The sequence below is a fragment of the Macrosteles quadrilineatus genome, unplaced genomic scaffold, assembly GCF_028750875.1.
Source record: "Macrosteles quadrilineatus isolate MER2022 unplaced genomic scaffold, UCM_ALF_1.0 Scaffold_2__2_contigs__length_208266976, whole genome shotgun sequence".
In the NCBI taxonomy this organism is placed as follows: domain Eukaryota; kingdom Metazoa; phylum Arthropoda; class Insecta; order Hemiptera; family Cicadellidae; genus Macrosteles; species Macrosteles quadrilineatus.
The window spans coordinates 179,713,990-179,736,711 of NW_026542595.1; the positions used below are offsets into that span (position 1 = coordinate 179,713,990).

Sequence of the window (22,722 nt, forward strand, 5' to 3'; positions counted from 1 at the left end):
TAAATGGCAATTTCTTCAATAATAATAATTGTCTATAGTCAACGGTAGGACCCATTTGTGGTACTTAACATAATTTTGTGCTACAGTGTTAAGACAGAAATTATTAGCTGCAAAAAATCTAAGTTGTCAGTATGACGTTTTGATTTATTTGAAGTAAAATTAAAATTTTTTTGCTACAAGGCCATTGAATACCCTGCTGTAAAAGCCTAACATGGCCTAACTCTACAGACAACTCATTAAAAAATAGGAAAATCAAGTCCAAATCTCTTATCACTTCCATTTGTCAGTGTTTGTGTTTTTCCAGTACTGTTATCAAGAGTCACAAAAAAACCGGAAACCAAAACAAAAAAATACTTTAGAAGTTCAGGATAAACTGCTATTGTGTAGTTGATTTTTACTTTCAATTGCTTTGTTGGGTATGACATCCTAAGAACTTAAGAGAGTGTGTGCAATTAAAATTTGAAAGTTATGGATTAGATGAATTTTATTCACGACAGTATTGCAGAAAATGTCTGTGTACTGACACAAAAGAAAACAACATATTATTACAAAAAACTACAGTAAAAAAGGTTTTAAAAAGAAACAAATCAAAACAAGGTTGATTGAGTTTTGTTTTTAACACAATTACTATTTCCATGAAATTTCTAGTAAATCAACTTTGACTAGGTGACTAGATGGTTTTATCTCAAGCCTTGCAATTCAACACTTCGCCAATTATATGATTCTATGAATAAGATTTCATTATTAGGCTATGACAACAAACACCAAGGAATACGTAAAAAGTCATTTAATTTTATAACAATTTTATTAAAAGCCCCTGACTGTCTATGACCAGCTGCCTTCAGTAGCAGGCTGCTCGGCAGCAGGTGCCGCTGCTGGAGGTGCCGTTGGTGCCGTCACAGTGATGCCGGCCTGTTGGGCCAACAACAGCTGTTGTTGCTTCTTCTTCTGACGCACTTGTGCAGCAATGCGGTCCAGGTCTCGCCTTCCTGCAAAGCACATTAAGTTTAGCACTTAGGCTGGTACTGTAGGCTACTATTATTTTCAACTGAATTCCAGTCAATTCCAGAATCAACTCTAAAATTTACTAATAAAAAAAAACTATGCAAATCGATACCAATTTTATTTTATGACAGATTTACTTAATTTAATGTCTAGAACCCTGTGCCTTACTACCTAAGGTGATCGTGATGTTACAGTGGGTTGCAACGCTTGGGCTGTTCTAGGACTTTGAGAAAGAGTGAATGAATAATCTTTATTAGATCAATACTTTTTTTTATCAGCCTAAATCTAAAAAAAATGTAGGAAATAAATGCAACAGGCTGATTTTCAAATAATAATTTGAGAAAGAATCAGTTTTGAGAAAACAAAACAGTAGATAGTTTGATTATTTTGTGAGCTCTGATAATCAACAAATTTGAGGTAGGCGATCAAATTCAGAATCAAACCATCCCTACATAAGAACATATAAACAGTGTATTTAAATCTCAAATTAAATATCAACAATATATTTTGAACAAATTAATTGTCCAGTTAGTGGTCTTGCCTTCATATCTGAAGGTCACTCTACGTACCAGCAGGTGGATTCTGGTATTTGATACGTAATTGTTTGGTTAAGACTTAACCCTTCCCGGACGGGCGAAATCGTGACATAGAACGGGAAAAAATTAAAGGGAAAAAAATTAACTTTCCTTATTTGTGTTTTTTTTAAATACAAGTATTATAGGCCTACATAAAATAAACACAATAGAACTCTTCAATACTGTCAAAATAATTTTTTACTTGTTTTTAATTACCGGTATGCGGATATACCCGCCACCCGTCCTCGAATGAGTAGAAAAGCACTGGATATATCCGCACCCGTCTTTGAAGATATGACCATGACAACATTAGGCAATAAATAAAGAACAATATGTAAACAATAAATAAAGATAACGTGGTGTTGAGCGCAAAACCTCGAGGGGGCAGCGTAGGAGAGGTTTGATAGTGTGTGGGAGAGGGGGTGACACGGGAAAGACATAGGCACAGGAGGGAGGGGGGAGTGCGGGAGAGAGCGCAGCCATGGAATGAGCAGGAAAGTGGCGCCTTGGTACCGTGAAACGTCTGGTTACTGTTCAAGCACCTGCCAGTCTGTCTGAAGAGAAGGCGGATATATCCGCTTCCTGTCCGGAACATCAAAAACCATAAGCGGATATATCCGCCACCCGTCCTTTATCGCCAAATACTTAGGCGGATATATCTGTCACCCGTCCGGGAAGGAATAACAATAATAAGAGGATAATAAACAAGAGGATATTTAGAAATGTACCTTGTACAGTGAGCTTGCGGCCACCGTCAGGGCTCTTCTCTATCAGCTTCATCTGTTCCAGGGACTGTAGAGCCTTGCGGGCCACTCCCCCAGCACTGCGACAGAAGTGGGCGGGGCAAACTCCGTTCCTTTTCCTTCCTGTAAGAAAAGGGTTTAACTTTTAACATGGGCATACTAATACAATCTCCATCCACTTACAATTCCAAATAGTCATAAAAGCAAATAAGTTAAACAGGGAATGTCAAAACAGAAAAATACCTCAATAATTAACCTAACCCCAGCAAAATTAAAGGATAACCAAAATTTGTTTTATGTAGGCCTACTATAAGTAAAACAAATTCAATTATTGATGCAAAAAACACACAACAACAACTGCAAGAATTATTTCAAACATAACCACAGAAATAAGTCACTCTTATCGAGACTTGTGCACCTTAAAGACAAGTAGAAGCATAGTCAGATCTAATTGTATCCATACCATTTAAGTCCATACCATTTAAGGAACAAGTTACACCGAAATCAGAAAAAAGACTTCTGCTATAACAGGATTCTAATTGTTCCTGAGTACCACCTATTCTGGATTGATACTATTCTGTTCTATAGGTAATTTCTGTTGTTATTATTATTGTACTATACTATTTTACCTAACCTTGTTGATGTTGATACTATTAATAAATACACTAGCTAAAAGATAAAAAGATTCCACTAACAAATTAGAGATCATGTACATTTTGAGTTTAGATGGAATCTGAATTACAAACTACTTAACAAAATGTACCTCCAAACATCTTGGTGACGGTTCCCACTCCAACGGGAGATCGGAAGTAGATGTGTCTGACGATGGCTGCACACCTGGTGTAGTACCAATCCTGGTCGTAGGGAGCCAGCTCCTTGTAGCGTCCGCTCTTCACAATGTCAACCCAGTCAGGCACCTTCATCTTACCAGTCCTGGAACAAAACTTGTCATTAGCAAGTCTGAACTTACGTGTGAAAGTGAACACTAGCGTGTCTAAAACAATTACACAAATCGCAAACAACAAGCATTTATTGGAACATAAACAGACGGAACGGTACAACACTCGCACAACTGTGTACTTCTGTTGGTTGAGGAGTTGTTGTTTCGGATTGGTTAAAACATTTGTCTTACAATTAGTTGTTGCCGACCTCCTTCTGTTGCCTTTGGTGTGATTATTAGCCAGTTTTATAGAAATATGATGCTACAAAAATGGATTTTCTGATCGTCTCATTTTGAGGCGCTAGCATTTCTGCACAATCTCGGCCATCCCAATGACGCTCGGCATTCAAAGGGTTAATTTTTAATTGTTACAACATAACACTGGCGTTGACACCAATAAAAATTAAATTTGAAACTCCAGAAAATATTTGTGATGTGTTTAAAGCAGCAAACCTAAGCATCTAATGTTATTTAAATATGTCTTAAATGGAAATATTTTTAATATAACTAATTTGCTTAGTCTGCTGGTTTGCTGCGGCGGGGGTATTTCTTGCTAACACCGATGTGAAATTTTACCGTTAAGAGGCTAAGTATAAATGTTGTTGGGAAGTAAATAAATAGTGTTGTAGTGCATCATTATTAGTACCTAGGCTACTTAAGTTACATAGGTATGAGGAGAGGGTGTAGGCTATGTGTGACAATATCATATACCTTAACTCGTAAGAAATAAGCCTAGCATAAGTGTAACTGTATCAAGGTTTGGAAAGGAATAACTCAAGCGAGATTTCCAATGGATAACCTTGAATATTATTATATGCCCTGTAGGAAACCAAATGAACAACAACAGACAATTGGTTGAACAAAGGGCACACACAATAAAAAATAAGAGTTTTTTAACACTGGTAGGGGGAGGCTTTTGGGGCTTACCCCCCCCCCCCCACCAAGGACCTAGGGTCGGTCTTTACCAGGGTCGTGGGTCAGCAAGGTACAGTATGTATTTATTTTTCACTATTTTTTTTAAATTTTATCATTTTTAACCGGATTGTTACAACAGAACTTGAATGAATGCAACATAGCAAAGGAGCCCTTTTTTTGAGTGATTTACAAAAATAATACTGACCAAGAACAATTAATAACTGATACAGTAGAACCTCTTTAATCCGAACCTCCGTAATCCGAACATCCACTAATCCGAACCCCTCATTGCTGTACTCTATACACAGTACAGCAGTTCCTTTATTTATTAATTTATTCATGTAAATTGTCACAAATTACACCATATACAGAGGAGTTTCCTCAATGGTAGATGACATGTCAAAAATCTATAAGTATAAAAGAGGATGTTTGTATATATTTGGCAGTGATAAACTCAGACACCGCTGAACCGATTGCCACGAAACTTGGTACATACACGTAGAATTTCATGGAATGGGTTTATACACCATCAATTTCGTGATCCGTCCAATCGGCTCCGCCCCAGTGGCTCTGGAGTTTCCCATGTTAACCTTATGGGAAATGGAATTAATGAATCTTAACAGCTGTTTCAATTAAACAAGTTGGTTCTGTTCTATGATGTTCAATAGCATTAAAGTTACAAGGATTACCAACAGGGTGCAGCACTATAATTTCTTTTACATTTATGACAACAGCTAATTTGCAACCAAAAGGTGAGTGAGCATAGCTAACGAACTTCAACCTGGAGGCGAGTTAGCATAGTGAACGAGCTAACCTGAAGGCAAGTGAGCGCAGCGAACGAGCTCCAACCTAAAGGTGAGTGAGCGTAGCGAACGAGATCATCTTGAAAATTAAGAAGTTAAACGGGGCAACACCCGCGGGTTACAGCTAGTATGATGCAAAATGTTAAAAACTAAATTAAAATGTAACTTAAACATAATGAGAAAACAAACTCTCCACATGAACCATTTTACAAGTTACTATATAAAATGAAATCCTCTACTGAATAAAACATATGGCTCTTTAGATAGTTAACAAGTTTTCTTTTAAATGCTTTGGCAGAAGATTCATTGCGAATATGAGAAGGTAGTTTATTAAATAATCGGCTGCCTGTATAGAATGGTGTCTTTTCAAAAGCTGCTGTTCGATGTATCGGCAAAGAAAGATTACAATTACGTGTAGGATAGTTAGGGCCTATGTGTAGATTTTAAAAGAGTGAATTTGTGAAAATTTTCTTTAACAAATAGAAGGGTATGTAGAATGAAAATGCAAGGTAAAGGCAGAATATCTAGTTTCCTGAAAATTGGTTTGGCTGATGCAGTATGGGGGGAATTTGTCATAGCACGGACAATGCTTTTCTGAATCTTAAATATTGCCGGAGAAGACTGTGAGTTGCCCCAAAATATCACTCCATATGTTAAGTTTGAATAGATATGCATAGTAATACATTTTCAAAATGTTTATCTCCAGGATTTTTGATAAGTTTAGAAATAGAAGTTTATTGTATACTGTATTTAATTTACAGTATTGTTTATTCACCATGTTTACTACTGTATTAAATTAACACTGTATTTAACTTTATAAAACATTTTTTCACTTTTCCCAAAATAGTTATGATCAATTTTAGCCATGTTTTAGCTATTGTTATGTAAAAAAAACAATATGTTCTGTAATCCGAACCATTCAATAGTCCGAACTACCCCTGGTCCCAATTAGTTCGGATTAAAGAGATTTTACAGTACCTACTGTATTAACTTAATAGGCTACAATTTAAAAAAAAATCAAAGAAAACTGTTCATACCCAAACAAAATCACTACCGTACAAGTTTTATAATGAATGGGAGGTTATTGAGTACAAAAGCCTAGTTTAAAACTAATTAAATAGAATAACATCAATAGCCTACTCACTTTTTTAAGAAGTCCGAGAATGCCTTGACAAACTTGTGTTGATCAACATCCTTCAATGTTACGGATGGCATCTGAAAAAGAAAAATGTGTTATGAAACAACAAGAAGAACAAAACAGACACTGGCTGATGGATGAATCGTAAAAAATAAGGGCGTAATAAAATAGTTAACATTTTCAGTCTATCTTTCATCGATGGCCAACAATGTGGGATAGATTGTGTTGATGTAGGCCTACTTTAAAAAAACTTGAATACTTTGTTTTATAGGTTGTAACTTAGGCCTTAATATAATGTTTTAATAGAATTTTCCAATAGGGATTAGCTACTAGGGATTAGGGCCTACCTAGGAAGCATGGCAAAACCTAGACCTGGGATCGATATAATTTTTACATTTTAATGTCCCTAGAGGCCAAAAACACTATTCGATCAAATTGTTATCTATGTAGGCCTACAGCCTATAAATATATAGATTTATACGTCTGTAGATGTGATAACTTGAGTAATTTTTGTCCGATTTTGATTAAATTCCTCAGCTTAAAAATTTAGTCTAGGGTGGGAAAAAATTAGGGCGAACCAGCATGATCGGACCACGGGAACAGGGTTTTGTGAGAGGTTTAAACATAATGGCGTAAAAATTAAGTTTTCCCATTTAAGTTGTGTTCCTTAAAAAATAAAAATTCCCAATTTCTCTTTCAACCACATCAAAAGCTTAAACAAATAATTAAAAAAACTATTAAACACAATAATTAACAAATATAGCCTACCTAACAATAAAAAATATTAACAAAACTTAACCCAACTTAAGTTAAATTAACTAAATTAACAACTAAAAATAATTAATTAAAAAAAATTATAATTTAAGTGAATACCTATAATAAAGTGAAAAATTATAATAAGTGAGAGTCTTTGGTGGTCTTTGGAATGAGCCACTTGTTCTCAGTGCTAGTAGCTTACAAATTTTACCTTTTAAATAAGTATTTCTGTCTACATTGTTCTAAAACCAGTTGAAAGTGATAATTAATAGTGTTTTAAAGGAACCTATCTATAAACTTTAACTGCTAAACATCTATTTAAAATCTAAAACGATCTTCAAGCATACCGGTAAGATCCATCCATTATTTCTACCATAGTGCCGATCCAAGACTTTCATAGCTAATTTACAGTTATTTCTTTTTGCAATAATTAAAGTTTTTTCATCTCAATGACTTTATAATAAACAGACTCTAATTTAATAAGTGAATCTTTACGAACAATTGACTTCTCTGCTTTTAACTATAGTTCAAACTCTAAATACGTAGCAAACGGCCATCTTGTTTTCTGCATGTTCATTTTCGCTAGTGCAAGTGAGAAGAACCAACCAATTACAGAGAAGCTTTTGACCTATTTCAGCATTACAGACTTCACTTGTCAACTCAATATACACAAACCACAACAAATTGTTAAACATAATTTTAAACACTTGTCATTTTCACGTAAACAACACAGCCTAGCCTATTTTCAGTACCTACCTTTTTCATCTAGGACACATAAACAACACAGCCTAGCCTACTCTCAGTACCTACCTTTTTCATCTAGGACACAACACCCTCATCCCGAAGACAGCCTATTCTGAGCCCTCCCTACATCCCTGGGCCTAAATCACCTGACCAAAGACTCCTCCCTCATCTGTATCCTCAACTCACCCGTACAACATGCCCTACCATACCAGGAGGAAAGCAAAGAATCTAAGAAACGACTCACAGGACGACTCAGCCTCGGAGGAACTCCTGCCTACTAAGTACCCTTGTGCAATATGTAAGATTAATATTAATAATGACGACAGAGGCAGTTGCTTGTAACTGCCAAGAAGATAATTGGTACCACATAGGCTGTGTAAACATAACTGACGACCAATATAATTTATTGCAAACTAAAGACGATTTTAAAATGACATGGGTGTGTTGTAAATGCAAGGCCATTGCAGCGGCCCCCACAAATGAAACCACACAGTCCAAGCAGTGGAATGAAATAACTAGCATATTGATGGGTGATATCACTGATTTAAAAGAGGAAATAGACAGACTAAAAAGTGAAAACAACAGGTTATCAGAAAAAATTGTAATAAAGACTGAAATAATATATAGGTTAGAGACGGTTATTGGTAACTTTGCATCTGAGTCATCTCAAGCACACCCACCCGAGAAAAAATCACTAGAAGAAATCACAGTTAGTAGGCCTAGTATAAGTGACACAAATGCCCACCCGGAACAGAAGGGAAATAAATTACTACCACCACCACCATTAGCACTCAGTACAGTTAAGACCCCGACAGCATTACCACTACCAAAACAAAACCAGAATAGACCGATCGACAGTTTAGATACAAAATGTCCCCTTATCATTGGAGACTCTCAACTAAGGAAAGTAGCTAAGATATTTGATAGCACGGTGGAAAATAGAGTTAGGCCTAATGTCAAAGTTTTGCCAGGTGCTAAGATCCAGGATATCAGCAGATTCCTCTCCAACCAATACAGAATGCCAGGAAAAGTCATTATCACTGCTGGAACAAACAACTTGCCTTCTTCAAAAACGCCAAATCATGTGATGCGACCAATGTGGTTAATGCTGGAGGCGAACATGAATCGATTCCCCAACACTGAATGGTGGGTGACATCCCTACCCCACAGAGACGACTGTAGCCCTAGGTTTGTGGATGAGACAAATAAAGCGCTGCGCTTCATGTGCGATGAACTTAAGCTAAACTTCATTGACAACACTAGCTTGCTAAATAGCAACCATCTAAATTGGGATGGTGTACATCTGAACCAGGAGGGGGCAAAAATATTAACTAACCGTCTGATTGAAGCCATTGAATCCTCGTCAAAGAGGCAGGAGCACTGTAGCGAAGACCTTGGCCCAAACTGCAGCATCTCGAATTCCAAACTACCGACTTAACCATCCAACAAATACACCATAGTTTAAGTAGGCCTATGGACTCCGATTCTCCACCGATTCATTATAATATAAACATAAACAACATAGACCTAGTTAGAAATAGCAGTGAACGCAACAAACTCTTAACTAATAAATTCTTAACCATCTTCCACATAAACATACAGAGAGGTTTCCAGGGAAAGATAGACAGACTGCACATAGAGCTGGACCATCACAAACCTGACATAATAATAGTATCAGAGCACGGACTCCGAGAAGAAGAATTAGCCCTCACAAACCTGGATGGATATAAATTAGGCCCTAATTTTTGTCGAACACAGCGCATGTGGGGTGGTATCGCCTTGTATCTAAGGACAGATTTCTCTACTACTGCAGAGGTACAACATCTCGACAACTCCTGTAAACCTGATGAACAAATCTTTGAGACAGTTGCCTTAAAACTTAAATATAAATTTCACAACCTTGTCTTAATTGGATGTTACCGGTCTCCAAACATTGGAACTGAAATGGTTTTCCTGGAAAAACTTAACAACCTACTCAGACTGCACTCGACAAGAGCTGACCAAATCGTAATTTTGGGTGATGACAACTTTAATATCTTGAAGCCGGAAGAACCAGGAGTAAAACATCTTAAAAACATTCTAGCTGAACATGGCTGCTACATTTACCACATTCCAGTGACAAGGAGAACACCGACCTCAACCTCAAGTATAGATGGATGCTACTCCAATATCCAAAAGCATGAAATCGAGACTAAAGCGTATAACACGACAATATCTGATCACCACTATCTGGTCTGCAAAGTAAAAAACAAAAAACCACACCAAGCAACATATAAATACACCAGGAATTTGTCTAGGGTGAAATTGGCTGAACTAAGGGATCAACTGAAACAAGTTGATTGGGAACCAGTCTTCCAACCAACAACAGTGGAGGCTAAATACAACAACTTTATAGAAATCATTCGACTTAACATGGATCACGTAATGCCAAAAGAAACTAAAAAAATCAAAAATTCAAATAAACATGTCTTCTGGGACAGTGAGCTAATCAACCAAAAAAACACTCTATGTGCAGCGCAGGATCAATATCATCAAACAGGATCACTAGAGGACAAGTGCAAATTCCAAGAACTGAAGAAGAGGTATGATTTTGAGGTAAAAAGTAGAAGACAAAAGCACACCATAGATAAAATCACACAAGCCGAAAACAAAACAAGAGAATTGTGGAGGGCAGTAAACAAGGAAAGAAGCAAATCATGTAACCAAACAAACCAGATTAGCCTAGTCAACAATAGTAAAACTATCACAGATCCATACCATGTCAGTAACATTTTTAACAAATTATTTGCTCAACAAAGTAACCAACAGCATACAGGCACAGGTGCACCACAAAAGGAAAGCAATACAGGCCTACCCCCGCTTTCAATGTTCAAAACCATCTCAGAACTCGAACTCGACAAACTCTGGAACAAAATAAAGTCCAACAACTCGGCTGGTTATGACGATCTGTCTGGGAAAATCCTCAAATTTTGCAAAACCGAACTTCTAAAACCAGTCCACCACATAATAAATTCGTCCATACAGCAAGCCGTTGTCCCCAGTAAAATGAAAATTGCCAAAATTTACCCAGTATTTAAAAAGGGCGAAAGGTTGGACCCCAATAATTATAGGCCTATCTCAAACCTACCCACCATCTCCAAACTGCTTGAAAGGACAATCCATAATCAGCTAATAGCCTATTTGGAAGGCAACAACCTACTTTCCCCTTGCCAACATGGGTTTAGGAAGGGATTTAACACAAACACAGTAATAGCTAAGCTATGCAAGGACATAAATAGCATCTGGGAAGGCAAAAAAAGTGCAACAGGAATTTTTCTAGACCTGCAAAAGGCATTCGATAACTTAGACTGGAATATTTTTATGAGCAAACTGCAAAAATTAAACATTACAGACAAAGCCCAGCGTTGGATTGTAGACTACCTTACAGACAGACTCCAGTATGTAGAAATTCAGCACCAGCAGAAAAACACTGTTTCAAGCATTAAGTCAAGTTTGAGGTAGACTACCAGAGGCGTTCCACAGAGCTCGATAGTCGGTCCACTGTTTTTCCTGATTTATATCAACAGCCTACCAGAATCATTCAACGGCAACATAAATTGTATATTGTTTGCAGATGACACAACCATAGTAGTACCCACCAACCATCATATTGACAATAGTAACCTAGTAAACTCAACAATTGACAGCACAACCACTACGTGCAATTCTATGAAACTTAACATCAACAAATCTAAGACTGTCCTCGTAAACTTTACTCCTAACAACAAAAACGAATCTGGTGGCAATTGGCATGACCTCAGCATACCCCTATCGCGCTCAACAAAGTTCCTCGGAATATATGTCGATCAACATCTCAGCTGGCAGGACCACGTTGACTACCTCTGTGGAAAACTATCTTCTGCACACCACGTTGTTCGAAGAATTAGAGCCATCGCCAATGAAACTACAGCATTAATAGCCTACCACTCCCTCTTTTGTTCACATTTGCGTTATGGGATTGCTGCATGGGGATCCACAGCGGACAGGAACATGGAACGCATCCTCACCATCCAAAAGAAGACCATAAGGACAATCTTTCAACTGCCAAATCATGAACACTGCAAGCCGATCTTCAGAGAACACAAAATCCTTACAGTTATATCCCTGTACCTGTTGGAATCCATCACACTTGCAAAACAATCGACACCTACCCTGAGATCAGAACAACATTCATACAACCTCCGCAACACACATAACATAGACCTGCCACAACATCGATTGCAGAAATTCAACAATAGTCCTCACTACTCTGGCTCTTACTTCTTCAATTTATTACCACCACAACTCAAAACCATCAAAAAACCTGTCACCTTCAATAGTAAACTAAAACAATACTTAACAGATAGGCCATACTAGGCCTACACAGTCTTCAAATTTATTGTGGAGCACACTTTCCAACACCTGAGACGTGAATAGGCCTACAAACCCATCATTCCCCTGAAGTTTGATCAGGAAGAAGTTTGACGATTCCCCGATCCCTGGATTGTGGAGAAGACACCGGATGTTGTGCATGTTGTTGTTGTGCATACCTAGGCCTATATTGAAGTGTTTTTAACAGTTATTGTTTATGGAGAAAATTCCAAAAATTGTACGGTACTAAAATTTGTAAGGTAGGCCTAATCTCCTCAAATTTGTAGGGTAAATTTAAAAATTCCCATGTTAACTTATTCTTGCGTTTACTTGATTATTGATAACTTAACTTAAATTTTGATCAAAGATGAAAATTCTATTTATTTTATAAAGCTAATAATTATTTACATTTAACAAACTTAAAACCCTACCTGTTACAGCAACCCTAGGTACCGGTACATACTTGATCAACTGTGCAATAACTTATAGGCTAAATCAAATTGAAAATGGCTTTTATCCCAGGCTGTTTCGAACTGCCGCTTTGAAAGAGGTGACATTCATCTCACCAGAGTAACTTAAAATTACGGCATAAAAATAAAATAAAATAATAATAATGAATACGGCTGCATTTTAGCATCTGTCCTACACTCATTCAAATGAATATCTCGATCAAAATATTGATTATTTCATTCGATATAGGCTATCAAGTTTGGTTGGTTGGTTAGGTTAACCTAACCTAACTAACCTAAAGAAATAATCGCTATAAGTTGTTGAATAATCTATTTATCGATATTTTTCATTCGAATGAGTGTAGGACAGATACTAAAGTCCAGCCATAAATAGAATAGAAGACTTAACTTTTTAACCTATTTAACTACAGTGGCAGTAATTGTTTAAAAAAATTTTTTTTACGGGATAGGCCTATTCTATGCATAAGTTATATCAATAAAATTATCAAATGAAACTGATCTAAACTATCCTAACTTGCAATGAACGTTGGGTAGGCCTACCTACACTTCCAAATATCTGTTGGCAAAAACAACCAAATGAAAATATCGATCTATAGCCTATTTAGATTATTCGATATATCGATTGGTTAACCTAACGTAACTAACCAAACAATAACTTATACTTAGCCTATTGAATTAAACAATCGAATAATCAATATTACTCATTCGGTTGTTTGTGCCAAAAGATTATGGAAGTGTACCCTGAACGTTTTATAATCGAATCGATATTAGGGTAGCTTAGTTAATAAACTGTGCAATTGATCTGAATTGAAGGCTAGGCCTAGATCTAGCCAAGGCTCTCCACCTGGACCTGAGTCAAACCCCTCACTCACTGCAATACCGGTCGGTAACTTAGGCCTAGTTGTAAACAATCGTGTTATTTAGATTCTAAATGTAAGTTAGTATCGGTAGAGAATATTAGTTGCCTTCAAAGTAATGAATTACAGCAAATTTTAATGAAATCTTAGTCATGGAAATGCATGTCGGTGTTGAGCGAATTCCACGTGTGTATCCTACCTTAAACTACAGTTACCATTATAAGAATAAACCTCAAATGAGATTTCATAAATTGGCACTGTGAATAATTGGGACAGCTTAATTACTGAAAAATCTAAATAACAACATGTATTTCATTAATACTATGACATTAAATTATAAGGAAATTGTCAACTAACCTTAACTATTGGTGAGTCCCGAACCTAGAAAGAAAGAATAATTGCGGATGTGTAACAGAAGAAGAAGAAGAACTGACCAAAGAGTAGTAAGTATTTGATCTTGATCTGACAATAATATACATCTTATTTCATTACTAGCTGTAACCCGCGGGCTTTGCCCCTTTTAACTTCTTAATTTTCAAGATCATCTCGTTCGCATGGCTCAATCACGTCCTGGTTGAAGTTTGTTCGCTACGCTCACTCACCTTTAGGTTGGTGCTCGTTCGCTGCGCTCACTTGCCTTTAGGTTAGCTCATTCGCTACGCTAACTCGCCTCCAGGTTGAAGTTCGTTCGCTACGCTCACTCACCTTTTGGTTGCAAATTAGCTGTTGTCATACATGTAAAATAAATAATAGTGCTGCACCCTGTTGGTAATCCTTGTAACTTTAATGCTATTGAACATCATAGAACAGAACCAACTTGTTTAATTGAAACAGCTGTTAAGATTCAATAATTCCATTTCTCATAAGGTTAACATGGGAAACTCCAGAGCCACTGGGGTGGAGCCCGAAAGGATTTTTGAAATAAGAATATGCCTACAGTATATGTTAATCGGGAATGTGAGCTATCATCATGCCAAATTTTTTGCCCAATCCGACCAGTATTTTTCGCGTTCACTTGTCACAAACATACATCCATACATCCATACATCCATACATCCAAACTTTCTCATTTATAATATTAGTAGGATGCTGACACTAGTATGAGGGGGGACAGCTCACTTACTCTACAGATCATAGACTATACGAGCTTTTTAAATAATATTGAAGGTTCACTTGCACTACAGGCTCGTATACTATACGAGCCTATCGAAAATAAAAAGTAAATGAAGAGGGTTCACTTACTCTACAAATCATTGTGCCTATGAGCCTCGTGTATTATATTTAAAAATACAGTAGGAAGGTTCGCTTACTCTACAGATCATAGTGACTATGAGCCAAGCTTACGAATTATTTGATAATTCAGGAATCGGCTCGTATAGTATACGAGCCAAAATAATGAATAATATAAATTATAGGAATAGGCTCGTATACTATACGAGCCTGCAGAAAAATATTAGATGGCTCACTTACACTACAGATCATTGACACAATGATCCGTAGAGTAAGTGAACCCTCTTCAAAATATTAGATGGCTCACTTACTCTACGGCTCATTTAGCTACTCGTTGCGCGGTTTGCGTTCGTGAAACTCTAGGCGCTATGCCGGCTTCGACTGCTGCGACTGCCTACATAAGTGTATTGCATCACCTCAATTATTTATTAAAACGAAATAAATATGTATGCACAAGTAAATTTGTTACATTTTTGGACTGAATACTTTAAAAATGGAGGGAGCATGACTTTTATGTTTAATTAAATTAAAAGTTATAGAATAAAACATATTTTGACTATGTGATTTGATCAATGATCATGTTATATAATACACACTTGTATGATCCAGATACAGAGCTACAGACAAAACCTGTGGTCCGATTTAGATTAAATTTTGTATCTGGATTCATCCACGAGTCACTAATTTTTTAAGCACGGGTTGAGAAATAATGGCAAAAATTTATAAAAACAGTTCACCAGTTTAGAATATTTCTCAGTTACTGTGAGTTGCAAAAAAAGTGTATACAGAAGCATTTGTGTTCACAGAAAATATAGAGGACTAGATGTATACAGAAGCATTTGTGTACACAGAAGATATAGAGGACTAGATGTATACAGAAGATATATTAAAATACAATACGCACACAACTATCAACGTTTACATATGTAAAATTAATGAATTTGTTGTATTGAGTATTTTTAACATTATGACGAAGCCTTAACAAAACATATTTTTTTTAAGGAGTTCTAGGGTGTTAAACTATATTGTATTTATCTTTTGTGGAAGATTCTGTCCACGATTTATGATTGCTAACAATTTAATACAAAGATTTAAGTCTCTGTACGTGAAGACTAAAAACACGAAACAAACTTTAAAGTGATAGAAAAGATTTAATTGCTCAGGAGCTGGCGTTTGATACCTTTTGGGAATAAATAGCCTCTACTTCAAAGGTAAGGTATACGGTGAGGTAGCCTCTGGATCACTAAATTTAAGCTAAATGGTTTAAGTTACCTGGCTTCGTCAAGTGATCCTTCTTCAGTATTACACTACTATAGTTTCGGACTTGAAAATAAGTCCATCTTCAGGTTAACAAAAACGTCAATAGGTCATCTAACCAATTTGACGTTTTCTGAAGATGGACTGATTTTCAAGTCCGAAACTATAGTAGTGTAGGCCTAATACTGAAGAAGGATCACTTGACGAAGCAAGGTAACTTAAACCATTTAGCTTAAAGGTATACAAGTTGGTTTCACACCAACATTTCATGCACATATAAAATTTATATAATTAATACGCGAACACGAAGTTTGTCGGTTGAATCCTCCACCATTTCTTAACCGATTTTATCCACTGACGTCTCATTGGAAAGAGCGTGTTGCGTAGATTTGCAAACTGGCCTACAATTTTTGAAAAAGTCCCTTGGCCTCTGCCACAGTGGCTTTTTAAGTTCACATGTTATCCTTACGAAGAACATAATATTGTTTACATCAGCTGTTTAATTTAATTGTGTTCTTTGTTTTTCAATTCAACGAAACACATTGGTTACATTAACTGATTTTGTGGAAATTAAATATCTATCTATTAATTACGAAAGCCGATTCTTTGCGTCAAAATTGTGGGCGACTGGGTAGTCGTAGAACGACGGGAGAGGGTTCAAATTAAAGGTCTCGATCCCGTGACGGCGGGAAAAATAGTGAAATTTCCCAAATTTTAACACAAAATTAGATATAACCTTTGACTTAGTCAATAATATAATAGTACAGGTAAAATAGGGTTTTATAAACAACAACATTTGTACATTCATGAAATTTCACCTGTGAGTTACTAATAATATGAGAAATGAAGATCCGATGAGTCCCCAAAATTTTGGGCGTCCTAAGGCCCTTTTTGGGGCCCTTTTTGTTCCGAAGGGCCCTTGTTCCTGAATAATTTTGTTTTTACGTTTAAGGACGAGTGAGGTGTGGTTTTCGATGGTTTTAGTCATTTTAAATCGATTGGGACTAGTTTTAAGTGTATTAAACCACTCCATACAGAGTTTTTTCGAAATATTATTACTTTTTACTATATTTAAACATTTATTCATAAAGTAATAAAATTAGTTACCTCCATGCTCTATATAAAAGAGGATTATTGAAAATAAATGTAATTCTTTACTACGTAAGGGGAAAGGATCACAAGGAGTATGAGAAAATATTAAATACCCCCGTCACAGCAAACCTGCAGACCTAGCAAATTTCCGTTTTACTTACTTAATTTTCAATTAAATCTAAAATAGCATTGCGTTTAACGATTACCTAGGTTTGCTGCTACGAGGAGACTAATAAAGTGTGTTTATAGTAAAATATTAATAGCCTAGTATAAAACAAATAATTTTGACAAGTTTGATCAAAGTATATCTATTACAAACAAACAAAATCATTTTACACTATTCCCCTTAAGAATAACATGGGAGTTTTAAATTTACAATTTTAGTATTTTTATCCGTAACTAATAACCATACAAAAACACATTAATATACTAAATTATTTGTTTTTAAGCTATTTAAAATGTTCTAGAGAAAAATTGGGAAACTTTGTGTTTTGAGGGTAAAGTAAATAAGAAAACCCAATTTTTACTCCATAAACCTCGTTCCCATTGTTCAGGACAAAAATGCTTGTACCGACAATGCTGCTCTAATGTCTTAGTGCTGTCCTGGTCGTCATAACCACGAAAGATAACCGTACTTGTATTGATTGAAAATAAGTTTGAGGAACTTATGATACAAGTTGCAAACGTCAGTATGTATGAAAGGTGTTTTTGCACCAAATTGTTCGTGCTTTAAGATTGGTGTTGCCTGTTCTGCAATATGCAAGGTTTTAGGTTTGTAAAGGGGAATCCTGCTTGAACACCAACTTGGACAAAATCAGTAAATATGGACAAGTTGCTAAGAATAATAAAATTGTTAATGAGTCGTTTGAGAATAATTATTGAGATGATAAAATTGTAAAGAGAGATACTTCGGAAATTGTAGAAAAATAGGTTTAGTTTAAGTACTTCATTTTAATATGTAATGTAAGGTTTTATACAAATACAATTGTTTTAATTTTTAATAAATGTAAAAAAATAACTTAAATAGCTACCTAAGAAAAATACATATCAATTTGAAATTGGTCTTAATAGATTTGCATAAAAACACGTTGAAAGATTATTCACACCACCTTAAAAGTTGATTTGTTTGCTTGGTAACCTATGTTATCATGTTATAGTGTGAAACTTCATCCATCCCCTTTTAGCGAACATCCCAAATAGGAGATAAGCTATTACTGATGGTAAAACATAGACCCGAAACCGATTTACGTTTTCATTTCGATGCCCCCAGAAGCCTAACCCCCACCATCCACTCAAAATATTATATATTCACATATATAATATAATGTATCCATGTTATATACGTGTCCGTAAACATGATAACTCGAGTAATTTTGGTTTAATTTTAACGAAACCGGCATAATCGGTCTATGGAACAGGGTTTTATGTGGTAAAAATTTGTAATCGTTGACCCTCAAAAGACAAAGTTTCCCAATTTTTCTCTAGAGCATTTTAAAGAGCTTAAAGAAAACAAATAATTTAGTATATTAACGTGTTTTGTAAGTGTATTAGTTACGAATAAAGTTCAAAAATTGTAAATTTAAAATTCCATGTTATTCTTAAGGAGAATAGTGTAAAATGATTTTGTTTGTTTGTTTATAGATATGTCTTAATAAAACTTGTCAAATTTATTTGTTTTATACTAGGCTGTTAATATTTTACTATACTGTAAACACACTTTATTAGCCTCCTTGTAGCAGCAAACCTAAGTATTCATTAAACTCGATGCTATTTTAGATTTAATTGAAAATCGGGCAAATGAAAATTCGCTTAGTCTGTAAGTTTGCTGTGACGGGGGTATTTAATATTTTCTCTTACTCCTTGAGATCCTTCCCTCTTTTATAGTAAAGAATTACAGTTATTTTCAATAATCCCCTTTTATATAGAGCATGGAGGTAACAAATTTTATCACTTTTTGAATAAATGTTTAAATATCGTAAAAAGTAATAATATTTCGAAACACCCTGTATGGAGTGGTTTAACACACTTAAAACTAGTCCCAATCGATTTAAAATAACTAAAACCATCGAAAACCACACCTCACTCGACCTTAAACGTAAAAACAAAATTATTCAGGAACAAGGGCCCTTCGGAACAAAAAGGGCCCCAAAAAGGGCCTTAGGACGCCCAAAATTTTGGGGACTCATCGGATCTTCATTTCTCATATTATTAGTAACTCACAGGTGAAATTTCATGAATGTACCAATTTTGTTGTTTATATGGAGTGTTTTTGTATTATTTTACCTGTACTATAACGTAAAATGTTCTCCCTAAGAATAGCATTAGAAGCCATTTGTCTGTTGATTTTTGTTTACCTCAATACAGCTGATCGTGATTTATCATTAAGCCAGTAAGCAATATTACATTTGGATTTAACTCATTTGCCAGTAAATTCTGCAATGTACTGTATACTATATAAAACCAGGGATGACGTTACCTACGATTGAGACTTTTTTCGTCATGTCTTAGAATGTTGAAATTAATTTTACTGTGCAATTTGCAAATTTGTGTATTTGTATGTAAATTAGCCAAGTGCATGAAATTTAGTAGAATCGTGGGAGATGGTTAAAATCAAAGTAGTAAATGGAAGTAGAATGGCTGAAACATTTAAGCTTTGATTTTTTTTAACATATGTTCACGAAGTTTACAAAATTATTTTACTTTGATTACATTTCTTCACATTTGTAGGTTATTGTTGTGCTGAAGGAATGTTTAACATGAAATAGCCCCATTGACTAAATAATCAACGATGCAAGATTAGTTAGAAAACTTCTGTTTTGTTTTTGTTTCAAAACATATGTTGAAAATTTATTCAAAACTTTTGTTTTAAATTTCATAACATTTAATTTGACACGTAATTGTAGTGTTTAATCTATACTTTGTATCGAGTGGAATAACCAGTTACTCTAGAGAATAACCTGGGAATAAAATTTGAAATAGGTTTGTACAGGCAATACATATATTCCTTTCATTAATTACTATAACAAATTCCAATGGTCGGAAAAATAAAATTGTTTGGAGTAGCCTAGATTTTAACCAGGTATCTACTGTCTGTTGCTCCAAGGAAAAAAGTTTAAAATAATATAGCCCAACATGCATTGTATATATATACAATCTATATAGATAGTAAAGAGAGAATCTATAACAGTAAACCCTAGAGGTAGTTTCAGATTCTTTATGTTTCACTAATCAAAAATATGTACCTATAACAATGCTGATGAATTTGTTTTCTTGATTGGTTTCATTAACATGATAATGGAACCCTAACCAGTGGCAAAAGAGTTAGTAATCAGTCGATGATTAGTTTTTTTTTAACTGTAGGCTAAATAAATAATATAAACGGTAAAATGTTTCCAAACAAAATTTACATCCATTGAATGAAAAATAATCTACTATTAACATGACTATAGCTGACATGGCTTAGCTGTCGGCTGTCTGTACATTGCGTCATAACAGCAGACAGCGCTATGTTATTAACTTAAAAATTATAACGGATTAGCAAATAAATAATTTACTATGGTCTTAACAAACTATGAACCCACTGAACGTTTAAATTGGCCTATTTTAAAGAGTGTATAAAATCAATCACAGCTTAAGGAGGAATACCACCACATAAGCTGACACAGAGAGTGTAGTTTATATTTTATGTTGATCAGAAACGAAACTAGGGCAGCCTTTACACTAATTCAGTTGTGCCTTTACAAAAGGAGTAGAGCTATAATATTAGAAATAATAACTGGGCCAGGGTACTAATATGAGTACATGTAGTATTGTAGCACTGTATCGATTCTGACACATGGATAATTTTATTCTGAGTTTGTTTAAATATTACAATAGTTTGTTTTACATTTGAGCTTTTTAGGGACTTATGTCCCTGCAAGCCACTAGTTGATCAATATAAAGCCCAAAGTACACATGAAATTTTGTGAAAACTACAAGTCACACCCCCATAAACCATATACTTAAAATGTTCGTCATGACGAGAAAACTAGCGCAAAACTATCCATTATTTCATAAACTGCCCTTAAAATCAGGTGTAATTATTTGTTTGTATTTCTGTATTCTGTTTTGTTTATTCAAGTTTAACTTAACCAATCAATAATTTTATTAATAGGGTGACTTGCCCAGTGAATGACCGGTGCCTATGAATGACCGTTTCACTCTAAATCATCTATAATAAGAGTTAAATTAAGACTGGAGTGAAAACAACTAGTTTAGACAATAGATATTACTATATTCTTCATATTTAATCGTAATTTTTTAATTATTGTTAATTATTTATGTTTATTTTGATGGTTTAGCTTGGACATGTTTTGAATTTTCGTTCTTAGCTTCTGCCACTATAAAAACTCTGCAGGAAAGGCATATTTCATTACCTTTTTTTGTGAAAAAAGGCTGTTGAAATGGCGATTTATTTGGCTAATACTTAATATTAGAAGTTTATATTAATCTTAAACTATCTAATTTTATACGTAAGCCAAAAAATAAGTTTTTATTCAAGCGGTCACACACTGGAACAGATTCCTGGGCTAAACCAATGAATGACCGCTCGGACTCAAATTTACAATTTACTATCAAAATGCTCAGAAATTATTAAGGAATATAATTATCGATATCAGACTAAAATTATAATTCATTTTCTTTTATCCAACCAGTGAATGACCGGACTCTATGTCGAAGTTATCTACTTATTTTTCTAGTAAACATTTGTCATTGAAATGGTTATTGATTTGTGTTTTAATTAGACCAGAGTTACTATTAATCCCAATCGAATATCCTCTTTGGCACTTTAAGACGTTTTTCCATCAGCTAATCAGGCCTGCCTATGTTTTCATTTTACATTACATGTAAAATGTTATATACTTCTGATAATGTTTTTATATAGCATTAGGCTTTTTCTTTTAAGCTTTGTTAACATTTTTAAACAATATAAATCCCCCTTTTTTGTATATTACTGATTTTATAAGTGATTTACTAAACCTTCCAAAGTCGGTCATTCACTGGCATAGGACTGATCATTCACTGGCATGACATCGGTCATTTACTGGACTCATGACTTTGGTGTATAAAAAAACAATTTTTACATGCATAATTGATCTTTTATGGACAATTTATGATATAGGGCAAACCCTTAAATAGCAACCAAGAAGTAGGTGTAATTATATATATATATAGGCCTAATTAATACTCTCATTTAAGAGCATTGTTAAGTTAACAAAGAATTTTACCCTTAACCGGTCATTCACTGGGCAAGTCACCCTACTTATGAATTAAAACGTGGTGAAGCCCGTGGGTAACAGCTAGTATGCTTTAAAACCTTTTTTCTCAGCTTATGTGCATCGCAGGGAAAATCTACGCATACTGTTAGAAAGATAGTTTCCTGTGGATGTGCAGAATGCCTTTATAAATTAAAATACAAAAATAAGCACAAAATTATAAGTGCTTCGCTCAATAATATAAATGGGGTATTTGCATTTTTGTGACGCTTAACATCACGCACACTGCGCCTCTGCGATGAAATCAAGCAGTAGTGAGTAGACACAGCAAAAAACCGCCAACCGGGCGCTCGAAGGCTTGTACAATAGGAAACAATGCCATTGTTTGCGCTTCCGTTGGTAACGCAAATATTTAGAGCTGGATATACTAGGAGCAGCACACTACTATAGCAGGGTTTATTGAAATCGTATTGGTGGATACCTGCTCTGGTTTTAAAAAAATGCTGAATTTTTATAACTTTTTAGTAGTGATTTCTATATGTCCGCTATTTTA

At 35.1% G+C, this 22,722-nt stretch overlaps 1 protein-coding gene across 1 annotated transcript; it reads right to left on the reverse strand.

The window, feature by feature from the left end:
- Positions 1-772: 772 nt before the first annotated feature.
- On the reverse strand, positions 773-13,764 carry LOC128985536 (40S ribosomal protein S19-like). The gene is made up of 5 exons (XM_054405125.1): positions 13,693-13,764; positions 6,126-6,196; positions 3,087-3,256; positions 2,309-2,446; positions 773-989 (listed from the first exon to the last, which is right to left on the reverse strand). The coding sequence occupies exons 2-5, from the start codon at positions 6,194-6,196 to the stop codon at positions 826-828; spliced, it is 543 nt and encodes a 180-aa protein (XP_054261100.1). The 5' UTR covers positions 13,693-13,764; the 3' UTR covers positions 773-825.
- Between the last annotated feature and the right edge of the window lie 8,958 nt (positions 13,765-22,722).